The 17,933-nt window shown below is 36.0% G+C and overlaps 3 protein-coding genes and 1 long non-coding RNA gene across 8 annotated transcripts; 3 read left to right on the plus strand and 1 right to left on the minus strand.

Annotated features, from left to right (window-relative positions):
• The first annotated feature begins 1,228 nt into the window (after positions 1-1,228).
• LOC132171114 (uncharacterized) lies at positions 1,229-8,749 on the plus strand. Of its 5 annotated transcripts, none has more exons than XM_059582339.1 (13): positions 1,229-1,374; positions 2,160-2,500; positions 2,573-2,729; positions 3,436-3,776; positions 3,849-3,999; positions 4,597-4,937; positions 5,013-5,163; positions 5,556-5,890; positions 5,965-6,097; positions 6,447-6,772; positions 6,846-6,996; positions 7,366-7,709; positions 8,112-8,749. In XM_059582339.1, exons 2-13 carry the CDS (start codon positions 2,168-2,170, stop codon positions 8,622-8,624), a joined length of 3,276 nt encoding a protein of 1,091 aa, XP_059438322.1. In that variant the 5' UTR covers positions 1,229-1,374; positions 2,160-2,167; the 3' UTR covers positions 8,625-8,749. The 5 variants fall into 5 exon arrangements, with proteins under 5 accessions (XP_059438322.1, XP_059438326.1, XP_059438323.1 ...); XM_059582343.1 differs by having other exon boundaries at positions 5,965-6,070; XM_059582340.1 differs by having other exon boundaries at positions 5,559-5,890.
• Positions 8,750-8,971: 222 nt separating this feature from the next.
• On the plus strand, positions 8,972-12,158 carry LOC132170672 (cation/calcium exchanger 5). Its single transcript, XM_059581737.1, has 2 exons — positions 8,972-9,970; positions 11,007-12,158. Exons 1-2 carry the CDS (start codon positions 9,128-9,130, stop codon positions 11,769-11,771), a joined length of 1,608 nt encoding a protein of 535 aa, XP_059437720.1. The 5' UTR covers positions 8,972-9,127; the 3' UTR covers positions 11,772-12,158.
• A 1,981-nt stretch (positions 12,159-14,139) lies between these two features.
• Positions 14,140-14,689, plus strand: LOC132168746 (uncharacterized). The gene is made up of 3 exons (XR_009438924.1): positions 14,140-14,215; positions 14,302-14,427; positions 14,538-14,689. It is a non-coding gene; the product is annotated as an uncharacterized LOC132168746 (long non-coding RNA).
• A 303-nt stretch (positions 14,690-14,992) lies between these two features.
• LOC132171699 (piriformospora indica-insensitive protein 2-like) lies at positions 14,993-17,070 on the minus strand. Its single transcript, XM_059583086.1, has 2 exons — positions 16,656-17,070; positions 14,993-16,266 (listed from the first exon to the last, which is right to left on the minus strand). The coding sequence occupies exons 1-2, from the start codon at positions 16,875-16,877 to the stop codon at positions 15,043-15,045; spliced, it is 1,446 nt and encodes a 481-aa protein (XP_059439069.1). The 5' UTR covers positions 16,878-17,070; the 3' UTR covers positions 14,993-15,042.
• Between the last annotated feature and the right edge of the window lie 863 nt (positions 17,071-17,933).

Consider the following 17,933-nt stretch of genomic DNA (forward strand, 5'->3'; position numbering starts at 1 on the left):
CACTGGATTTATGATGTTCTTCATTTCCTTGGATGGATACTAGCAATTTCTGAATGAAACTTTAGCATGGGAATTTTGATAGGATTTAACGGAAAATAATAATGGATGGAGATATTGCAAAAATTTAAAAGTTCAATATCCTAATGTCAAAAAACGGGAGAATTTTTGTAAAGTTTTTTCAAAAAAATATTAATAACCAACCCTAAAAATAAAACATTTACTTTTATGTCACATAAAACACTAACGTATTTTGCAAACGTTCTCAAGGTGGAGGTGTGAGTTTACAACCCAAGAAGCTAATGAGGCGGCACATCGGCTTGCGAAGGCAACCATTGCAAATGTCAATGATAGAATATGGAGGGATTACACTTCAGATTGTATTAGTGATGTTTTAATGGAGCAATTAGCTTCATCTCTTTGATTGTAGTTGGAGCTTTCTGTTCCACCTTCTGATCTGTTATCAATGATAGTCATCAATTTTTCTCAAAAAAAAAAAAAAACAAAAAACCCACAATGCAAAATACATTAACAATAGAGTAGATTCATTTTCTAAATATATATATATATATATATATCACTTAAAGAATTTTATTGACAATACTTGAATATATCCATACTATCAGAAGAATAATTTTTAAAATAAAAAATAAAAAAAAATTTATTTAGTTAATATTTAAATATAAAAAAAAAATCTCACTTAAATTTGTTATTCAAGCCTTAAAATATAGGAAAAAAATGTAAAATTAATCCATATGGTTACACCGATTTGCAATAAGTTTCATAAGAATTAAAAAATAGCTTATAACTCCATGTGATAAGCATAAATGATAAATAAGTCTCAGCCCCGAACTTCCGTTTGAAATTTGGATGAAAATTGTCAAAAGTGCTACATTAGTCCTAACAATAATGCGACACATGTTCCTTATAATAAATAATATGATATCCTAAACGTTCAAAGGGTCATTTCTTTTTGTTTTTAGAACTTGTTTTTATATTTATATATTTTTATTAGAAAAGACACTTATTATTTTATTATTGATGCTGCGTGACAATTCCATCAAAATTTCAAAAGAAAATTGAGAGCAGATATATATATATATATATATATATTTTGTTATCCCTAAATTGTATAGAGCGCCCGGTTAGTTATTGCATAATTGAAGTTCTGATATAGTATTGAACCGGTGGAGGATATCCTATTCCCAGGGGAGAGTGTGGCACTCAAAAGATCCAAACAGAACCCTACTGCGTTCTCAACCTGTAAGCTCCACGGAGACCCGTAAAACCAGACTCCGCCCCGAAAGCTTTTCCCCTAGCAGGCTAGCACAGTCCTATTCGTTTTCTCTTTCTCTGTCTCCTTCACACGAATCAAAGGTACCAAACCCTAATCTTTCTCTCTGTCCATGTATGGTTGTTATAATAGAATTATGAGATTAGCTTATGTTCTGTTTGGTTACCGAGAAAGTGTAGGAAACGGCGAAAGGAACTAAAACTTTGAATTATCATCGTTGTGATGTACTTGGAAGCTAAAATTGAACAAAACTTGAGCTGGAATTTTTACTAAACAGAAACCAGAAGACAGTGTGCCGCACAGAATTGAACATTCTCCCTTTCCTTTCTTTTTCTTTCGGGCGACAAACAGAGTGTTAATATGTAGAATTTGAGCTCATATTGTACGTGTTCTCTCAATTAGCATCATTTTGTCACTGCTTTGTGTTTGAGTTGTTATTTTGTGATTGTAGAAATGCTAATTTAGCAGTAGATAAACATAACGGTACACAAGCTTTGTGAATTTTCCTCTGGGTTTTCATCTTCTGAGAGCCTCCCAAATGGCATATTAAGTGAAGTTTTAATTTTCCTTTCTTTCTTTTCTCTTCGGTTTTCTCAGCAACCATACAATGGGTGAGTATTGCCATTTTAGTATATATCCGTGTATTTTCTTCGTATGATCACTAGGTATAGTCTAAATTGTAGTCTTATGACTTTTGAAATGTTGAACACGCCTAAATAGGGTGCAAACACTGATCATGCGCTTTAGGTGATCTTTTTAAGCGTATATTTGTCCGTGTTACTGAAGACTAGATTTGAATCATCCTCCGTGGATTGAGGAAGCACAATTAAAGGGCACTATAGGTAGAATGATAATCTCAATGTTGTAGGGGAAGGAATGGGCACCCAAATGCCTACGAGCAGTGATCGTACAAGGACAAATTGGACGCCAGAAATGGAACGCTATTTTATTGATCTTTTGTTAGATCAAGTGCATAGGGGGAATAGGATGGGCCATACATTCAACAAACAAGCTTGGACTGATATGCTGACAATGTTCAATGCGTATTTTGGATCTCCATATGATGAAAAGGTCTTGAAAAGTCATTACACTAATTTGTGGACGCAATTCAACGATATAAAGAATCTTCTTGATCAGAATGGATTCTCCTGGGATGATACTAAACAAATGGTCGTAGCCAGTCATCCTGTTTGGGATGCCTACATCAAGGTGCATTGCTTTTTTTGTTCATGTGTTCTTTTGATCTCTACCTTAGAAAGAAAGTTAATTGACGTAGTATAGATGCAGGCTCATCCAGAGTCACAGTCCTACAGAAATAAAGCCTTGATGAACTTCAATGATTTGTGCTTGATATATGCACACACAGCAGCAGATGGAAGATACAGCCGATCAAGTCATGATGTAGACTTTGACGATGACATTCAAGCAGTGAATATTGGTGTGTTTTTATGTCCCGTCATGGATCTGCAGAAATGTTGCTTTTGTCATTGGCAATGAAATGTATCCTATTGGTATTGTGCTTATATTTAGCCTATTTTGGCTGGTGATTAATTTTCTTATACAAAGATCTAATTCTTTATTTATTTATTCATTTGCTTTTGTTATTATAGAGTATGCATAAAACAAGAAATAGTCACAAGCGACCAACTCCCCCCCCCAAAAAAAAGAAAAAGAAAAAAAGGGAGTGGGGTAGAAGGGACTATACTCTAGAATTTCAAAAAATCCGAAGAAAATGGCCTTTTGCACCATCTTCAAATCATATTTACCCTAATCTCGCTCTCAGCAAATCTTTGGGCAGTCTGGTTGTTAGGTAATGCACTAATAGATGATTATAAGCTAAGCTAATTATAACCCAAGAAGTGCTACCTATCAATAAGTGTTGTAATTGTTTTGCAAACTTGCCCTCACTATGAGAACAAGGAGCTTGGCTTTGTGAAATTCGACCATTCCTGATGGTTTATTTTTCTGGAAATGACTATATTTTATTTCATTTCTTGCTTCATTAACTAACTAGGAACTAAATGCAGTAAAACTGACTTTTATTATATATATTCTCTGTAGCTTTATAGTAATGTGAATTTCAAGAAGTATCATCTGTTCTTAATGAATAAAAGCTACTTTTACTGATTAATTAATTATTGTAGGTCTTGGAATGAATAGCCTTGCCCCTGCAAGTAAAGAGCATTCAAATAAAGACTGGACGCTAGCCAAAGACCGTTGCTTTGTCAAGCTTATGCTGGCCCAACTTAGAAAAGGCAACAAGGTCCGTAATACATTCAAAAAACAAGCATGGCAAGATATGCTCACCTTGTTCAATGGAAAATTTGGTTCTACATACAGCAAAAGTTTCTTAAAACACCGTTATAAGAAATTATTAAGGTACTATACTGATATGAAGAGTCTGCTTGAGGTAAAAGGATTTTCTTGGGATGAAAAGCAACAAAAGATAGCAGCAGCCAGTTATGTCTGGGATAATTACATCAAGGTATGCTATTGTATCCATTAGGTTATTGGAATTGATTTTTACCTTGCTTTACACTTAGAGTTGCTGCTGTAGGCACACCCAGATGCACGTCAATATAAGAAGAAGACCTTGCTAAACTATAGAGATTTGGAATTGATATTTGGAAATGGAGTCAGCAATGGGCATTGCAGTCATTTGCAGCGAGGGAAAAACTTTGAAGATGACATCATACAGATTAAGACTGGTAAGGTTCATTTTTTTGAGTGTAATTTGTTGGAGGACCTTTAATGACTTAGTGTACAACATGTATTCCTATGGATACTTCTCTTCAATTTCTTAATAAAATTATTTACTTATCAAAATAAGAGTGCTGGGGTTCATGTCTGCAATAGGAGTTTTATTGATTGTCAGGATTAACACTTTGGATAATGGTGTGGTGCCCAGTAGGGATTTAAAATTCATAAATCTGGAATTTTATTAGACATAGTTTTAATTGGAGTGAAAGATATACCGTATAATATTTTCCTATTAATGCGTGCTTTCCTTTAGTGGAAATTGAATTTTAAGGTTCTAGTTTTTCCATTACATGCTGTAAGCATGACCAGTTGTTAGTTATGTTAATAGTTTCTTTAAATTTTCCCCTGGCACTCGAGACTTATTGAGCTGTAAGCATTGTTATGTGCCAAGAGCAATGCTATCAGCTAATGTTGAGAAATTAGATGAATTACATTAAGTCAATGATGATAAGCATGTGCTTCTGGCATAATATATATTTGAAACTCATAAATATTTTGTTGAATGAATAAGTTATCCCTGTAAATCAGTTTTATCATCCCTGCAGGTGAAGAAAGGAGGGAGCATTCCTCTGCTGGTAATGAATCTCTGAAAATGAGCTGGACATCACCAATGGATCGTTACCTCATTGAATTGTTACAAGACCAGGTGCTTAGAGGGAATAAAATTGGTCATGGATTTGTAGCTGAGGCTTGGATTGAAATGGTCAGATTGTTCAATGTGAAATTTGGAACTCGCTATGACAAAGATCTTCTGAAGAATAGATACAGATATTTGAGGCAGCAATATAATGACATCAAGGTTCTTCTTGAACAGAGTGGGTTTTCTTGGGATGAAACAGGAGAAATGGTAATTGCTGAGGATTATGTCTGGGATTCGTATACCAAGGTGAGTTGCCATCTACACATTCTTGTATTTTTTAGATATTTGTTTTATTATGTGGCTTATGTATAATATATACAGGTGCATCCCAATGCTCTGTCTTATAGAGATAAATCTGTCCCAAGCTATCACAAATTATGTGTTATATATGGTGAAGAAGTTTCTAATGGAAGATACAGCATTTCGGTATGCAGTGCAGACCTTGACAGTGAAGACCGTGATTTGATGATTGGTATGTTTTTATTTTTTTCAGCAGTTTAATACTTCCCAATTCATTTAAGAATGGTCTTTTGTGCTTCTTGTTTCCATTTTGTTCTTAACCTATAACATAAGTTTTCGTTCAGTTCCATTATCTTTTCTGTTGATTGCTATCCCAGTTCTGATGTCCCAGAACCCATATAATTCTCAAATCAAATAATTTTACTTTATTTAAAAGGGTTGTTGACCAGGCTAGTCTTTTCTGATTTGTGTAACTTTGGCTAAAAGGAGAGTGGAACCCCAGCATTTATTTATTATTATTTTTTTAAAAAAAAAAAGAATTATCATTTCTGATTATTGAACATATCATTTCTGAAATACATGTTTATTTTTGCATTAATTTACAAAATCTCTGGTTTGTGAAAGGAGAGGACATCCAAGGATGTGAAGACAGTGATTGTTCAAGAACAGACTGGACACCCTCAATGGACCGTTATCTCATTGATGTTATGCTAGAGGAAGTGCGTAAGGGGAAGAAGATCGATCTCATTTCCAACAATCAAGCATGTATAGATATGCTTATGTTGTTCAAGGACAGATTCGCTCTACAACATGACAAAGATTTTCTGAAGAGTCATTATAGAAGCTTGGAAAAGCAGTACTACGATATGAAAATTCTTCTGGACCATAGAGGGTTTTCATGGGATGAAACACGGCAAATGGTCACAGCTTTTGATGATGTTTGGGATGCTTATTTAAAGGTGCATTGTCAACTTATCTTAGTCTTATACGTCAGTTTCAATTATATTTGGCTGACACTTCCATGTATGGGTAGGAAAACCCAGATGCAAAATCATACAGAACCAAGTCAAAGCCAAATTACAATGATTTGAGCTTGATTTATGGAAATCCAGCTTCTTATGGAGGGTGTAACCAAGCAGGTCGGGATTTTGGCTGTAATGGTGTTGGTGAGACTTTGTTTTTGACAAGCAATCTGCAGGATCTGTTTTTTTTTTTGCACCCCCCCCCCCCTCTCTCTCTCTCTCTCTCTCTCTCTCTCAATAGTGGACTGTAGTCAATGAGCAATTAGTTTTCGGCATTCAACGTGTTTGAATGTATGTGTGATAATTTATATTGCATTGATTACAATATGATTTTGTCAAGAGAGATGTGTTTAAATCCTTTCTTGAAACTTACCTGCCTTCAGGCCAAGGAAAAAAAAATTGTCGGAGTCAAAATAAGCCTTTTGTTTTCTTTCTAATGAGTAAATAGAGATTATTTTTACCCATATTTACATTGTTTTAGTATTTTCTGAAGGCCCCAGACTTAACAATAGCAATCAGTGGAGAACTGATTGGACACCTTCGATGGACCGATATTTTATTAATCTAATGTTAGAGCAAGTTCGCGACGGAAGTATGGTTTATCATAAATTTGACAAACTAGCCTGGAGTGACATGGTTGCAAAGTTTAGTGCAGAATTTGGGTCTCAGCATGACAAAGATGTCCTGAAAAGTCGTTTTATGAATTTGAGGAAGCGATTCAATGACATGAAAACTCTACTTGACCTGAGTGGATTTGCTTGGGATGAAATGCAGCAGATGATAACTGCTGAAGAGGATCTCTGGGATTCTTATGTCAAGGTGCTCCTTTCTTTTGAATTCCCATTGCATAAACATTCTTTTTGGTCTCATTGGCTTACAGATAGTTTTGCAGGAACACCCTGATGCACGAACATACCGTAATAGAACTCTCCCGAATTTCAATGATTTGTTTTTGATATACGGGAATGGCAAATTTGGCAAAAGGAAAAATTACTCAAGTCACACTATGGATGCTGAGGACTATAAGCAGGGAGTAAATATTGGTGCGTCTCTCCTATTTGCACTACTAACTATAGGTAGACAAGATTGGCACAATTCAATTAAGGACTCACTCAAAGGTTTTGGGTTACATGCATAATTATAGAAAAGCCAGGCAAAAACAGCACTAGCATGTTTGATTAAAGGTGGAATAGTTGTCCATTTGCTAGTATGGTTAATGTAACAAGTATTAATTACTACATTATTTTTTCCCGAGAGTGTCATATAAAAGCAGTGAAATCTATGCATTCCAAGTAATGTTTGAAATTATTGATTTTGTTAAACAGTATGAAAAAACTTAATTATTTTCTTTTTTCTTTGGTACGATATGGCTGTAGAATAAACTCTCTCATGTAATGAAAGATATTTTGAAGTTGTAGGTGAAGAGGATGACCAATCCCCTGTTAATAGTGAGCCTCTGAAGATTAACTGGACAAGGCAAATGGATCAGTATTTTATTGACCTTATGTTAGAGCAGCTGCACAGAGGGAATAAGATTGGTCATACATACAATGAGCAAGCTTGGACTTGGATGATTGCATCATTCAATAAAAAATTCGGACTTTTTTGTGACAAAGATGTATTACAAGATCGGCATTTGAGCTTGATGAAAGTGTATACGGATGTCATGGATCTCCTCAATTGGAATGGCTTTGCTTGGGATGGAAGTTACCAAATGGTGACAGCTGATGATGAAGTTTGGGAAGCTTATATCAAGGTGCAATTCTTTATTCATTGTTGATGTTGCTAGGACTAAGGAGAGTAATGCTAGAAGTCACTCTTGTATTACTCCACAAATGATGTGGCTTTTAAAATCACCATTAAGTTTGTGATTGATCACTATTGAATTTTGATCATATGGTGATTTTAAAAGTCACATCATTCACAAGAGAGACTTCTAACATTATTCGGACTTAAGGGTGTTCCCTTTCTGTTTTCTCTGATTATCACTAAAGATCACCCCACAGTATGGTACACAAACTCACACTTAAACAAAATTTATTTTCTTCGTTCTTTTTGTTCCCCCTCTCCGCCCAATTGACTGAACATGATCATACTGATTGTTGAACATTGAACTGGATAATTAAGTTGGCTTTCACTTAAAAATGATATTTTGCAGGAGCATCCAGATGCAATTTCATACAAAGACAGAATCTTAGATGGTTACTGTGATTTGTGCTTGATTTTTGGTAATGAATGCAAGAATGGTAGATCAAGTTGTTTCGACATGAAAATGGAAGTCAATAATAATACCAGTGGGATGGAGATTGATGGCATCTTTGGAGATATGCAATCTCCAGCTAGGGAGTCTCATAAGAGAAAAAAGCGGAAATCTGCAACTTTGTCAACCTCATCATGCACAAAAAAATTTCAAAGAATCATCAAGGAGGAGACACAAGAAGCAGTTGAGGATAAGCCATGTGTAGTCAAAGCATTCGTGGGAAGTGAAGAGGACAAGGATTACAGCTCAATAGAATGTATTGTTGCAGCACTTCAAACTGTTCCAGACATGGATGACGGCCTCTTTTTGGAGGCTTGTGAACTCTTAGAAGATGAGAGAAAGGCCAAGATGTTCGTCGCCATGGATGTCACAGCGCGGAAGAAGTGGTTACTCAAAAAGCTTCGATGGTAGCCGATTTGGGTTTTGTTAGTATTAGAATTTTGGTACGCTTTTGAAGTCTCGTGTATGTAAATAAGATCAAATATTAATGTAAAGGCTTTATTATTATTATTATTATTATTATTTTTTAATGTAATATCCCCATATGATTTAAAAAGAGATTTACTTCTTCATCCTTGATAACCCATCCTATTGAGTCGAAATGGTTACTAGTATTAAATAGTAGTCCCCAAAACATAACACAACAAAATAGAATATAATGACATTTCACATGCAGTACTTTCTAATTATTAAATTATTATGGTAAATACCAATTAGCTTAAGGTTTGTTTCTCCCTGTTCTTTTTGCTTCACAAAAAACGCGTCAAGAAGTTGGAGAAAGCTGTACTCTAAAAGAGAAAAGGCATGAAGAGCCCAATTGATAACGGATCGTTACTGAGTCAACTCACAGACACGCAGACAGTGAGACACAATGGCGCTTGACAAAGGGGAGGCACTGATGTGAATCCCATGGCATGGCCTTCTCTCTCCCCCACTCCCTCAAAACCACTGCGCTCTGTGTCTTCCTCCTTTCATCCCTCCTCTTCTTTCTCCTCAAATCCCCACCCAATCCCTTCCCTTTTCGTCAAATCCCCCATAGATCCCTCCTCGCCAAAACGCCATCACCTTGCTCCCAATCCTCCTCCAATGCCCTTCTCCTCAACTACTCCTGCCTCTTCAGCCAAAACCCATTCCTCTCTATCCCTTCTCTCTCCCTCCTCATCCTCCTTTTCTTCTACATCCTCATCAAGACCGCCCAGGACCACTTCTCCGTAGTGACCACCAAACTAGCCAACCGACTAAATCTATCACCGTCTATTGGTGCTGTTACTCTATTAGCCTTAGGCAATGGCGCTCCAGATGTGTTTGCATCAGTTGCCGCTCTCCGTGGAGGCCACTTTCGAACTGGGTTCGGTGCAATACTCTCCGCGGGCACGTTTGTCTCTGCATTTGTTGTTGGTTTCGTGGCAATCTACGCCGCACCCTTTTCGGTGGATCCCGTGCCGTTTGTGAGGGACGTCTTGTTTTATTTGATTGCGGCGTTGTTTTTGTTCTATGTCTACCTTAGTGCGGAGATTTTTCTGTGGCAGGCTATTGGATTTGTTGGGTTTTATGTGTTTTTTGTTGGGATTGTGTTTTGGATGGATTTGGGATTGATGGGAGGGAGAGGGAGAGGGAAAGGTGGGGTTGAGGTGGGTTTGGTTGGGGAAGGTGAGGTGGAGAGGGGTTTGGTTGCGGTGGACTGCGAGATAGGAGAGGTTTCAAGAAATTCGGATGAAGTAAAGCCGGGTTTCGGGTTTTGTCGAGCTCTTGGAATGGTATGTATGAGACTATAATCGTTTTTTTTTCCTTTTTTTTTGTTTTTTTTTGTTTTTTGTTTTTTTGTTTTGCTGAAATGCTAGAAAGTTGATGTCTATTTGGAGTTCTATGTTTTCACTGATTTATTTTAAATATATGATACTATGAAGGTTGACCTAATTGATTAGTCATGCTCATGTGCGGACTATGATGTGTTTTTCGTAATTAAATCTGAATAATGGTAGGTTTACATGGTAACCCAGTACTTGGAAGATCATAATTAGTTAGGAGGTTGAATGATGTCTAGGTAAACTGAGTTCAATTATTACAAACAAATGATAGCAAACTTTTGAAAATTTGCAGACTGACAAGACAATAGCCCTGCTAAGTTGCTAACTGCCCCAGGACCTTGATTTTTAATGTTCTGGTCATTTCTTGTTTCCACAATCAGATAGTTTGGATCTGAAGGGGAAAGTTTTCTGTTGTTGTTTGTTTGTTTACTTATTCCTCTGTTTAGAAGGTTCTTCTTTGATAAAGGAGAATATGAACAAGAGCACATGTGATTCTCTTTAGCCAAAGCATGAAACATAGTGTAGAATTTATGGGTCCTCTCTATATGATGGTCATGGAAAATGCGGACTTAAGATTTGAGGCAAAATACAGTTGAGGTGCCTGGTGCGATATAAATTCTAAAAGCTAGTTCTTTTGAAGAGTCGAGCATAGTTTGAGGTTTATACTGAAGATTTTCCTCTTGGAGGATGAATGTTTAAAAAAAAAAAAAAAAAAGACTAGATCGTTTGTATTATTATGATGCATCTTGCCCTTATCTAACAATCCCCCCCACAAAAAAAAAAAAAAAATCCCTGAACAAAACAAGAAATAGAAAAAGTGATGAAAGAAAATGCTCAGTTTGGAACTCTTCTAATCGACTGGCACTTTGAGATGCCATGAAACTCTGTGTTCAGGTTCAGATTGTTTTATCTCTACAGAAATCAATTGTAAGTGGCCTTTTCCAGTTGATACTGCCCTAATTTTCTCTCTAATTTTCATATGCAGATCTCAAAAGTATGGCAGCTTCCTGTCTCATTTCTTTTAAAGCTCACAATTCCACAAACTGTACCTTCAGAATGGAGCAGATTATACGCATCGGCCAATGTCGCACTTTGCCCCCTAGTCCTTCTATATGCTTGCAACACATTCATGCCATTTGATCATCCGATTGTTTTCCTCCTTCCACACACTCATTTCCCTCTCTGGTTTATAGTTCTATTTGCGAGCTCCTCTCTTGCGGTCCTCCACTTTATAGTGGAAAAGGAGCCCCCAAAAACTGAGCAAATGCCTGTACTGCTCATAGCATTTGTTATGAGTGTGTTCTGGATATCCACCATTGCTGGGGAACTGCTGAACTGCCTTGCAGCACTTGGGGCTATTCTTGAATTGCCGCCAGCTCTCCTTGGGCTCACAGTACTTGCATGGGGAAACTCAGTTGGGGATCTTGTTGCAGATGTGGCAGTTGCCAAAGCAGGTCAGCCAGCAATGGCCATGGCCGGCTGCTTTGCAGGGCCGATGTTTAACATGCTTGTTGGGCTTGGAACTGCTTTGGTAATGCAAACAGCCAATGTTTATCCAGATGCTTATGTGCTCCATTTCCATGTGGGTATAGTGATTGCTTTTGTCTTCCTGCTGTTGAGCCTGATGGGGTCTCTATTGGTGATTACTTGGTATAGATTCCGGGTGCCTAGGTTCTGGGGATTCTGTCTTGTTGGTCTGTATATTCTTTTTACAGCCGTAAGCTTGCTAATTGCCAAGTTTTCAGGGTAATTGTTGACATTTGTCTGATATACTGGTAACTGATCGGTGGAGTACATTTATCAATTCCAGCCAATGTGAGAGAGAGAGATGCGGCTGCTACCTTTTGTGTATCTCTGCTCGGGGACACATGCCAGTTAGCACTCGAAGGAGAAGGATGAGAGGATTGAGTAGACTGCAATTTGAAGATAGGTTGCTTAGAGTTGGATTAATTTTGGTTCCTGATTTGTCTATCCACCGCGTAGGTGATATTCTTTATTGATTGCCAAAAAAATTTGATGATTCATATTAAAATCATCACTTGTAATAGGAAATAGGAAAATGTCCATGTATAATTTTTTGCCACAAAGTATACTCGTATTGCAGTTACTGGCCTGTATTTCATGCTTATCTGAGCTTCTCTTGGTTGGCTTTTCAAAGTAGTCACCATTTTCAAATGAACATGGATGGAAATGGGTTCTTTTGTAATACCAGGGAAAAATAAAAGTTAAAGGAAAATAGAAATTTTGGAGATAATGAAATAAATTGTTGAAATTATTTCATGAAATTAAAATTTCGAATTTATTATTATTTCGAATTTCAAATTAATAATCGTTGTCCTATTATCATGTTTTAATAGTTATTTATTAAATTAATTACTGTTTCTCCTATTATCTTTGTTTGATAAGTTAGCACTGCTGCTTCAATTTCTCCTATTATCTTGTTTGATCAGTTACCACTAGGGCTGAAATTATGTTTTATCAAGTTATAACTACTGTTTCAATGTTAGATTTTAAAATAATTTGTAACTGGTATTTATAAACGGCTTCTGTGATTATATGGAATTAAATATATAATTTTTTCCAGCAGTTTATTATTTGACATGTTTATTTTCTCTCTCTTGTTCTCTATTAATGGATGTTACAATATTTTTCGATTCTGGATAGTGTTTAGAGTTTCAATCTGTACATTATAGCGGATAGTTTTGTATCATAAGGATAAGATTGCTTTGATTCATTTTTGCAAAACTTTTAATACAAGTAGGAGACAATACTTATCTAAGAGATAGTCACATTCAGATTCACCCTTCTGTTTATGTTCTACTTTTATTTTTCTGCAATTCCCACATCTCTTTTTCCACCATAAATAACTTAAAATAGAGTTTTGGAGGAGAAAATGGCGGGTTTTGGATCCAAAAACAACTTGCATTGAGTGTAGCTAGGTGTCTATGACATTCGTGCCAAGGAGAGTTTTTTTTATTGGGATCACATACACGATTTTGATACTATAGCAAAAGTTATGATCAATTTAAAAATGGTTTCGTTCAAACATGAGTGGATGCCACATTAGCATGCTATGAGAGATTGCCACATTCATTGTGATGCAAGGGTGGTGTATTGGGTTCACAATAGTAAACAACAATAGAATTATAGTTATTTTTAAACCAAGATTCTAACAAGAAATCAAGGTAAAAGTGATAGAAAATCACTCATAGAGTGTTTCATATTAATAGATTAATCAAAATACATAATCTCTGTCTCTTACATATTAGGTATGCTGTATTTATAACAATAAGCAAACTTAAAGTAAAAGTAAACCTAAGCCTATTATAAAAATTTATAGAATAGTAAAAGATAACAATATAACAATCAAGTCTTTCCTAAGCCTATTTCATTATTTAAATTAAATAAAATATATTTTATTGCTAGGTTATTTACTTTGCTGGAATAAAATATTCATTAATGTCCCCAATATAACAATCAAGTCTTTTCTTCTTGGATTCTTACCTTTATTTCCGTCCAGTTTTCCAATCTTTCATTTACTGCTTATTTTGACCTAATAGACATCGGAATTAGCCAAAACTCATAAAGACACGACTTTGTAGATATTTGAATTAACTTTCCAACTCCACCAAGCTTACTCAAATTCGATATCTAAAACTTGAGAAATCACATTTTTAGTAAAACTCATAAGGTGCGAATTTTACCAAAACGGGTAAAACTGGCTTATATTAGATTGGTATATGTTAAATGCCATACCACGTTAGATATCACATGTCGAATCCGGCTTCTATGTGGTAGCGAAAATTACCGCATAGCTGCGGTTATCCAAAACTACACCGTTTGGATAAAAACGGTACAATTTTGGAAAGGAAAAAATTAGTTTTTTTTTTTTAAAAAAAAAATTAATAATAATAATAATAATAACAAAAAAAACTATTTAGAAATTAAAAATATATATATATATAAAAAAAAAACTAAAAATATTAAAATAATTAAAAAACTTTAAAAAACAAAAAATAAATACCAATAGGGTGGCTAGAGACACCTCCCGTGGCTGGTATGGTGGTGGCAAAAGTAGTGGTTGCTTGTTCAACATTCAAATTAAGATGTCGTATCCACTTTCAGGCAGCAAAAGTCCCTGTTAAAGAGTATGAATTTGATCAAAAGAAGCTGGCTAATGTGCAGTCTCACCTGGTACTTTTCTGCTTCTACATTATATGATCAATATCTTTTCTATATTAAACTGCAGGATTTAAATTGGACTATTTTGATAATTGCAGGAAAAGTTGGTAGCCAATAACTATTTCTTGAATGGGTCGGCTAAAGAAGCATACAGATCCTACATATTAGCATATAACTCTCACTCTATGAAAGGAATCTCAGACGTTCACCGCCTTGATTTGCAGGTACAAACCTTTTTCCTTGGCGAAAGTCATTTGCCAAATTGATGGATATCATTAGGTTGTGGTATAATATGTAATATCCAATATAATGCTTGTATTTTGGATTTGGATAGGCTGTTGCTGGTTCTTTCTGCTTTTCGAACCCACCAAAGGTGAACGTGAACATACATAGTTGTGCCTCAAAGTGCAGACATAGGGAAGAAAAAAGGGTTTCAGTGAGAGCAACCCTTACGGAAGGCAGGGACAATTTGTTGGCATTAGCAGAGTGGGGTTTACACTGGCTCTTCAAGTGGCTATTCAGCCATTGATACAGAAGGATGCAAAAAAGATTCAGGGAGTAAACTAGGTTTTGGCTTGTAGGTTTTAGTGTATTCTTTTCATTTCATTCTGTTTTAGTGGTGGTAACGATATCTTACATTATTGAAATATATTCAATTTTGATGTGTGGCCTGACTGCCTGATTCAGCTGGTCTAATATAAATGTTTTTTAGTATTAGTGAGCTATTGACACATAAAGGCATCCATATTTACAAGGAGCTGTTGCATCTTTTGATCTTTGGGACTACAATTGACATTTAAAGAACCTTTTTTCTTACTCAAGACAGTAGACAATTAATCTTATATCAGATCGAGAAGCATAGAAAACAATCCCGTGTACAATAAAAGCCCCCACCAGAGCCCATCAAACCCACAGCTTGAGCCTCCCAAAGACGCCACCAAAGGGGAATTCTGATTCCAATTTCCCTCACTCATCTTGGCATTTGGAAAACCATCAGAAATACTAGTTTCTTGCTTACATGGTTTTACCCCATACAGAAAATTCCCTTTTCCCGACGTTAATTTTGCCTGGTGACACATATTCGGATTGTCCCAGGCTCCAAAACGCTTTCCCATTTTCCTATAAAACCATTCTGAGAATTCAAGTTCCCCTGTCAAATTGTTTCCATAAACGTAAAGAGAAGTAATACAAGGCAAAGATGCCAGCCTTGGAGACAACTTTCCCGATAGATTGTTGTTGTTAAGCCCCAAAAATCTCAGCCTTTTCAACTCAGTCATGGACTCCGGGATCTTCCCTGTCAAACCCATATTAGAAAGATCCAAAAATTCCAACTCCTCAAGTTTTTCCCACTGGATTCCATTGAGATCACCTCCTATTGGGTTGTTGGAAATCACCATCGCTTTCAAGGAAATCATTTCTACAATTGACCGAGCCAGACCACCAGAAAATTTGTTGCTCCCAAGATCCAAGAGTGTGAGATTCCTTAGGCTTCCTATCTCAATTGGCAGCTCTCCTTTCAACATATTGTTACTCAAATCAAGCTTCAGAAGTGAAGACAAGTTTCCAAAAAACAGAGGCAATGACCCAGATAGCTTATTCCTGCTTAAATCAAGTATAAAGAGCTCGATCAAGTCTCCCAAAGTTTCTGGAATCCGACCCGCAAACCCGTTTCCGGCAAGAACTAGCCGCCTCAGTTTTACTAAATTGCCTATTTCTGGTGGCAGATCACCTGTCAATCCATTTTCCAGCATCACTAAAGATTGGAGGTTTTTAAGGTAGCCAATGCTGTTTGGAATTGTTCCAATGAGACCTGGGTTTGATCGAAACTCCAAGGATTCTAAGCTGTGTGTGAAGTTTTCCCAGTTTGAGGTGGGGATTCTTGCTGGGTTTTGGTGGGGTGAAAAGAAACAATTGAAGAATGAGAGTGCTCTTAGGTGCTTAAGCATGAATATGTGAGGTGTGAATTCTGCTCTTCCGGTACACGGGAGAGAGTTGTCGTAAACCAGTCCGATGCTTAGTGCAGTGACATACCAAAATCCATCGTAAAGATCACATGACACTCCCTATACAAGTTGGTCAAAAACAAAGTTTCATAAATAGAATTGTTCGAACCACAAAAATAGAACATATATATATATATATATATATATATATATATATATATATATAAACGGTGGTAATCATTTCAAATATACCGAGTACTAAAAATGAAACAGGAATTTTGCTAATTCGAGTAAAAATTCAGGTGGTTGGACCAATTATCCCATAAAAGTAAAAAATTTTCAGTAGTAGCAGCATATATATACTAATTACTAGCTCATTATAGAAGGATATATTTTAGGGAGTTGAATTTATTCCTCATGAATAAGTGAAAACAAAATCAACAACTAAAAAGGAAGGGGAAAAAAAAAATGTTTGTAATTAATTTGTTAATTAGGAGTTTAATAAGCACCTGTATTGGGGTCCACCCACAAGGGTCTGGATAGAGATCGGAGCCATTCCAGGAGTCACCCACAAAGCCTTGAATAGCAGAATACAGAGCTTCTTGCTCTTCTTTCTTCATTGCAGCTGCTGAAGTGTCTTCCTCCTGCTGCCCTTTACACAAAACAAAGAAGCCCACAAACACAAATCGAAGAAACGTTTCAAATGTCCAAATGGAGTAATTCTTCTTCATGGCCGACAGCTTGAAATTAAAGAAACTGACTAAATATATGAAAGAAAGCAACAATAAAGCCGAGACTGAATTGAAGAAGAGAAGGAGCTGAAGAAGGGAGAGCTTTTCAGTGAGTTTCCTTCACCATAAATCTCTCTTGGAGAATGCTTTGTACGAGTTCAAAATCTACTTGACAAGGACAAATATACTAAGCGGTCTTACTTAGTAAGGTTTTCTAGAGTTCCTAATCATATATATATTTGAAAACTTTTTTTTTTTTTTTTTTTTGTTCTCTGGATGAAACTGCAGCTTTTAAAGCAAAGATGGATTACTAAGGTGATAATTTTGTAATAAAAGTTGGAGAAGGAAAGAGAAATGATGGTAAATAATGAATATCAGTAATTAAAGACGGCGGGGTGGTTGGAATTATTGGATTAGGGTAAGGGCTTGTAGGCTGGTAGCTTAGGGGCCATCTTCTTTTTCATTTTCATTTTTTTTTTTTGGCACGCATAAGCATGCATGCGGTGCTTTCAGTCGCAGAGACAAAATGAAACCATGCATATGTACTCTACATGCATACTCGCACGTAGGCTTTAACTAGCTAGGTGGCATTGGGTTGCTTTTTTGTTTTTTTTGTTTTTCTTCTTTAATATATAAATAAGAACAAATATTTTAAAAAAACTAGCCAATATGGACAGGAGCTAATGGTTGCTAGGACTGATACGCCAAAAAAATAAAAAATTACCTTTTATATATATATATATATATATATATATATTCTTATGAATTTGGAGGTGGCCATAACCTGTACCGCCACCCTTTTCCTCCATTACTACTTACCGATACAAAAATAAAAATACAAAGATTAAAAAGAAATCTAATTTTGATAATGATGCCACAACTCTAGGTGGCAACTTCATGAAGTTGGACCACATTGGAGACAAACTTGTCATGTTATGCTAACAATTAAATTGAAATTAATGTGTTCACACCCTAAAGAAAGTTATGCATGTTGAACTTTCATGAATGTGAAAATAAAAGAGTAAACAAATGATCATTTCAAGAATTTATATACGT

This window comes from Corylus avellana, chromosome ca2, assembly GCF_901000735.1.
Source record: "Corylus avellana chromosome ca2, CavTom2PMs-1.0".
NCBI classification, from domain to species: Eukaryota; Viridiplantae; Streptophyta; class Magnoliopsida; order Fagales; family Betulaceae; genus Corylus; species Corylus avellana.

Coding starts and splice junctions, on each gene's coding strand:
- LOC132171114 (XM_059582339.1), top strand. CDS start 2,168: ATGGGCACCCAAATGCCTACGAGCAGTGATCGTACAAGGACAAATTGG. Junction 5,891..5,964: donor TTTGGGATGCTTATTTAAAG/GTGCATTGTCAA, acceptor ATGTATGGGTAG/GAAAACCCAGATGCAAAATC. Junction 6,098..6,446: donor TTTTGGCTGTAATGGTGTTG/GTGAGACTTTGT, acceptor TATTTTCTGAAG/GCCCCAGACTTAACAATAGC.
- LOC132170672 (XM_059581737.1), top strand. CDS start 9,128: ATGGCCTTCTCTCTCCCCCACTCCCTCAAAACCACTGCGCTCTGTGTC. Junction 9,971..11,006: donor TTTGTCGAGCTCTTGGAATG/GTATGTATGAGA, acceptor TTTCATATGCAG/ATCTCAAAAGTATGGCAGCT.
- LOC132171699 (XM_059583086.1), bottom strand. CDS start 16,877: ATGAAGAAGAATTACTCCATTTGGACATTTGAAACGTTTCTTCGATTT. Junction 16,267..16,655: donor GTGGGTGGACCCCAATACAG/GTGCTTATTAAA, acceptor CAACTTGTATAG/GGAGTGTCATGTGATCTTTA.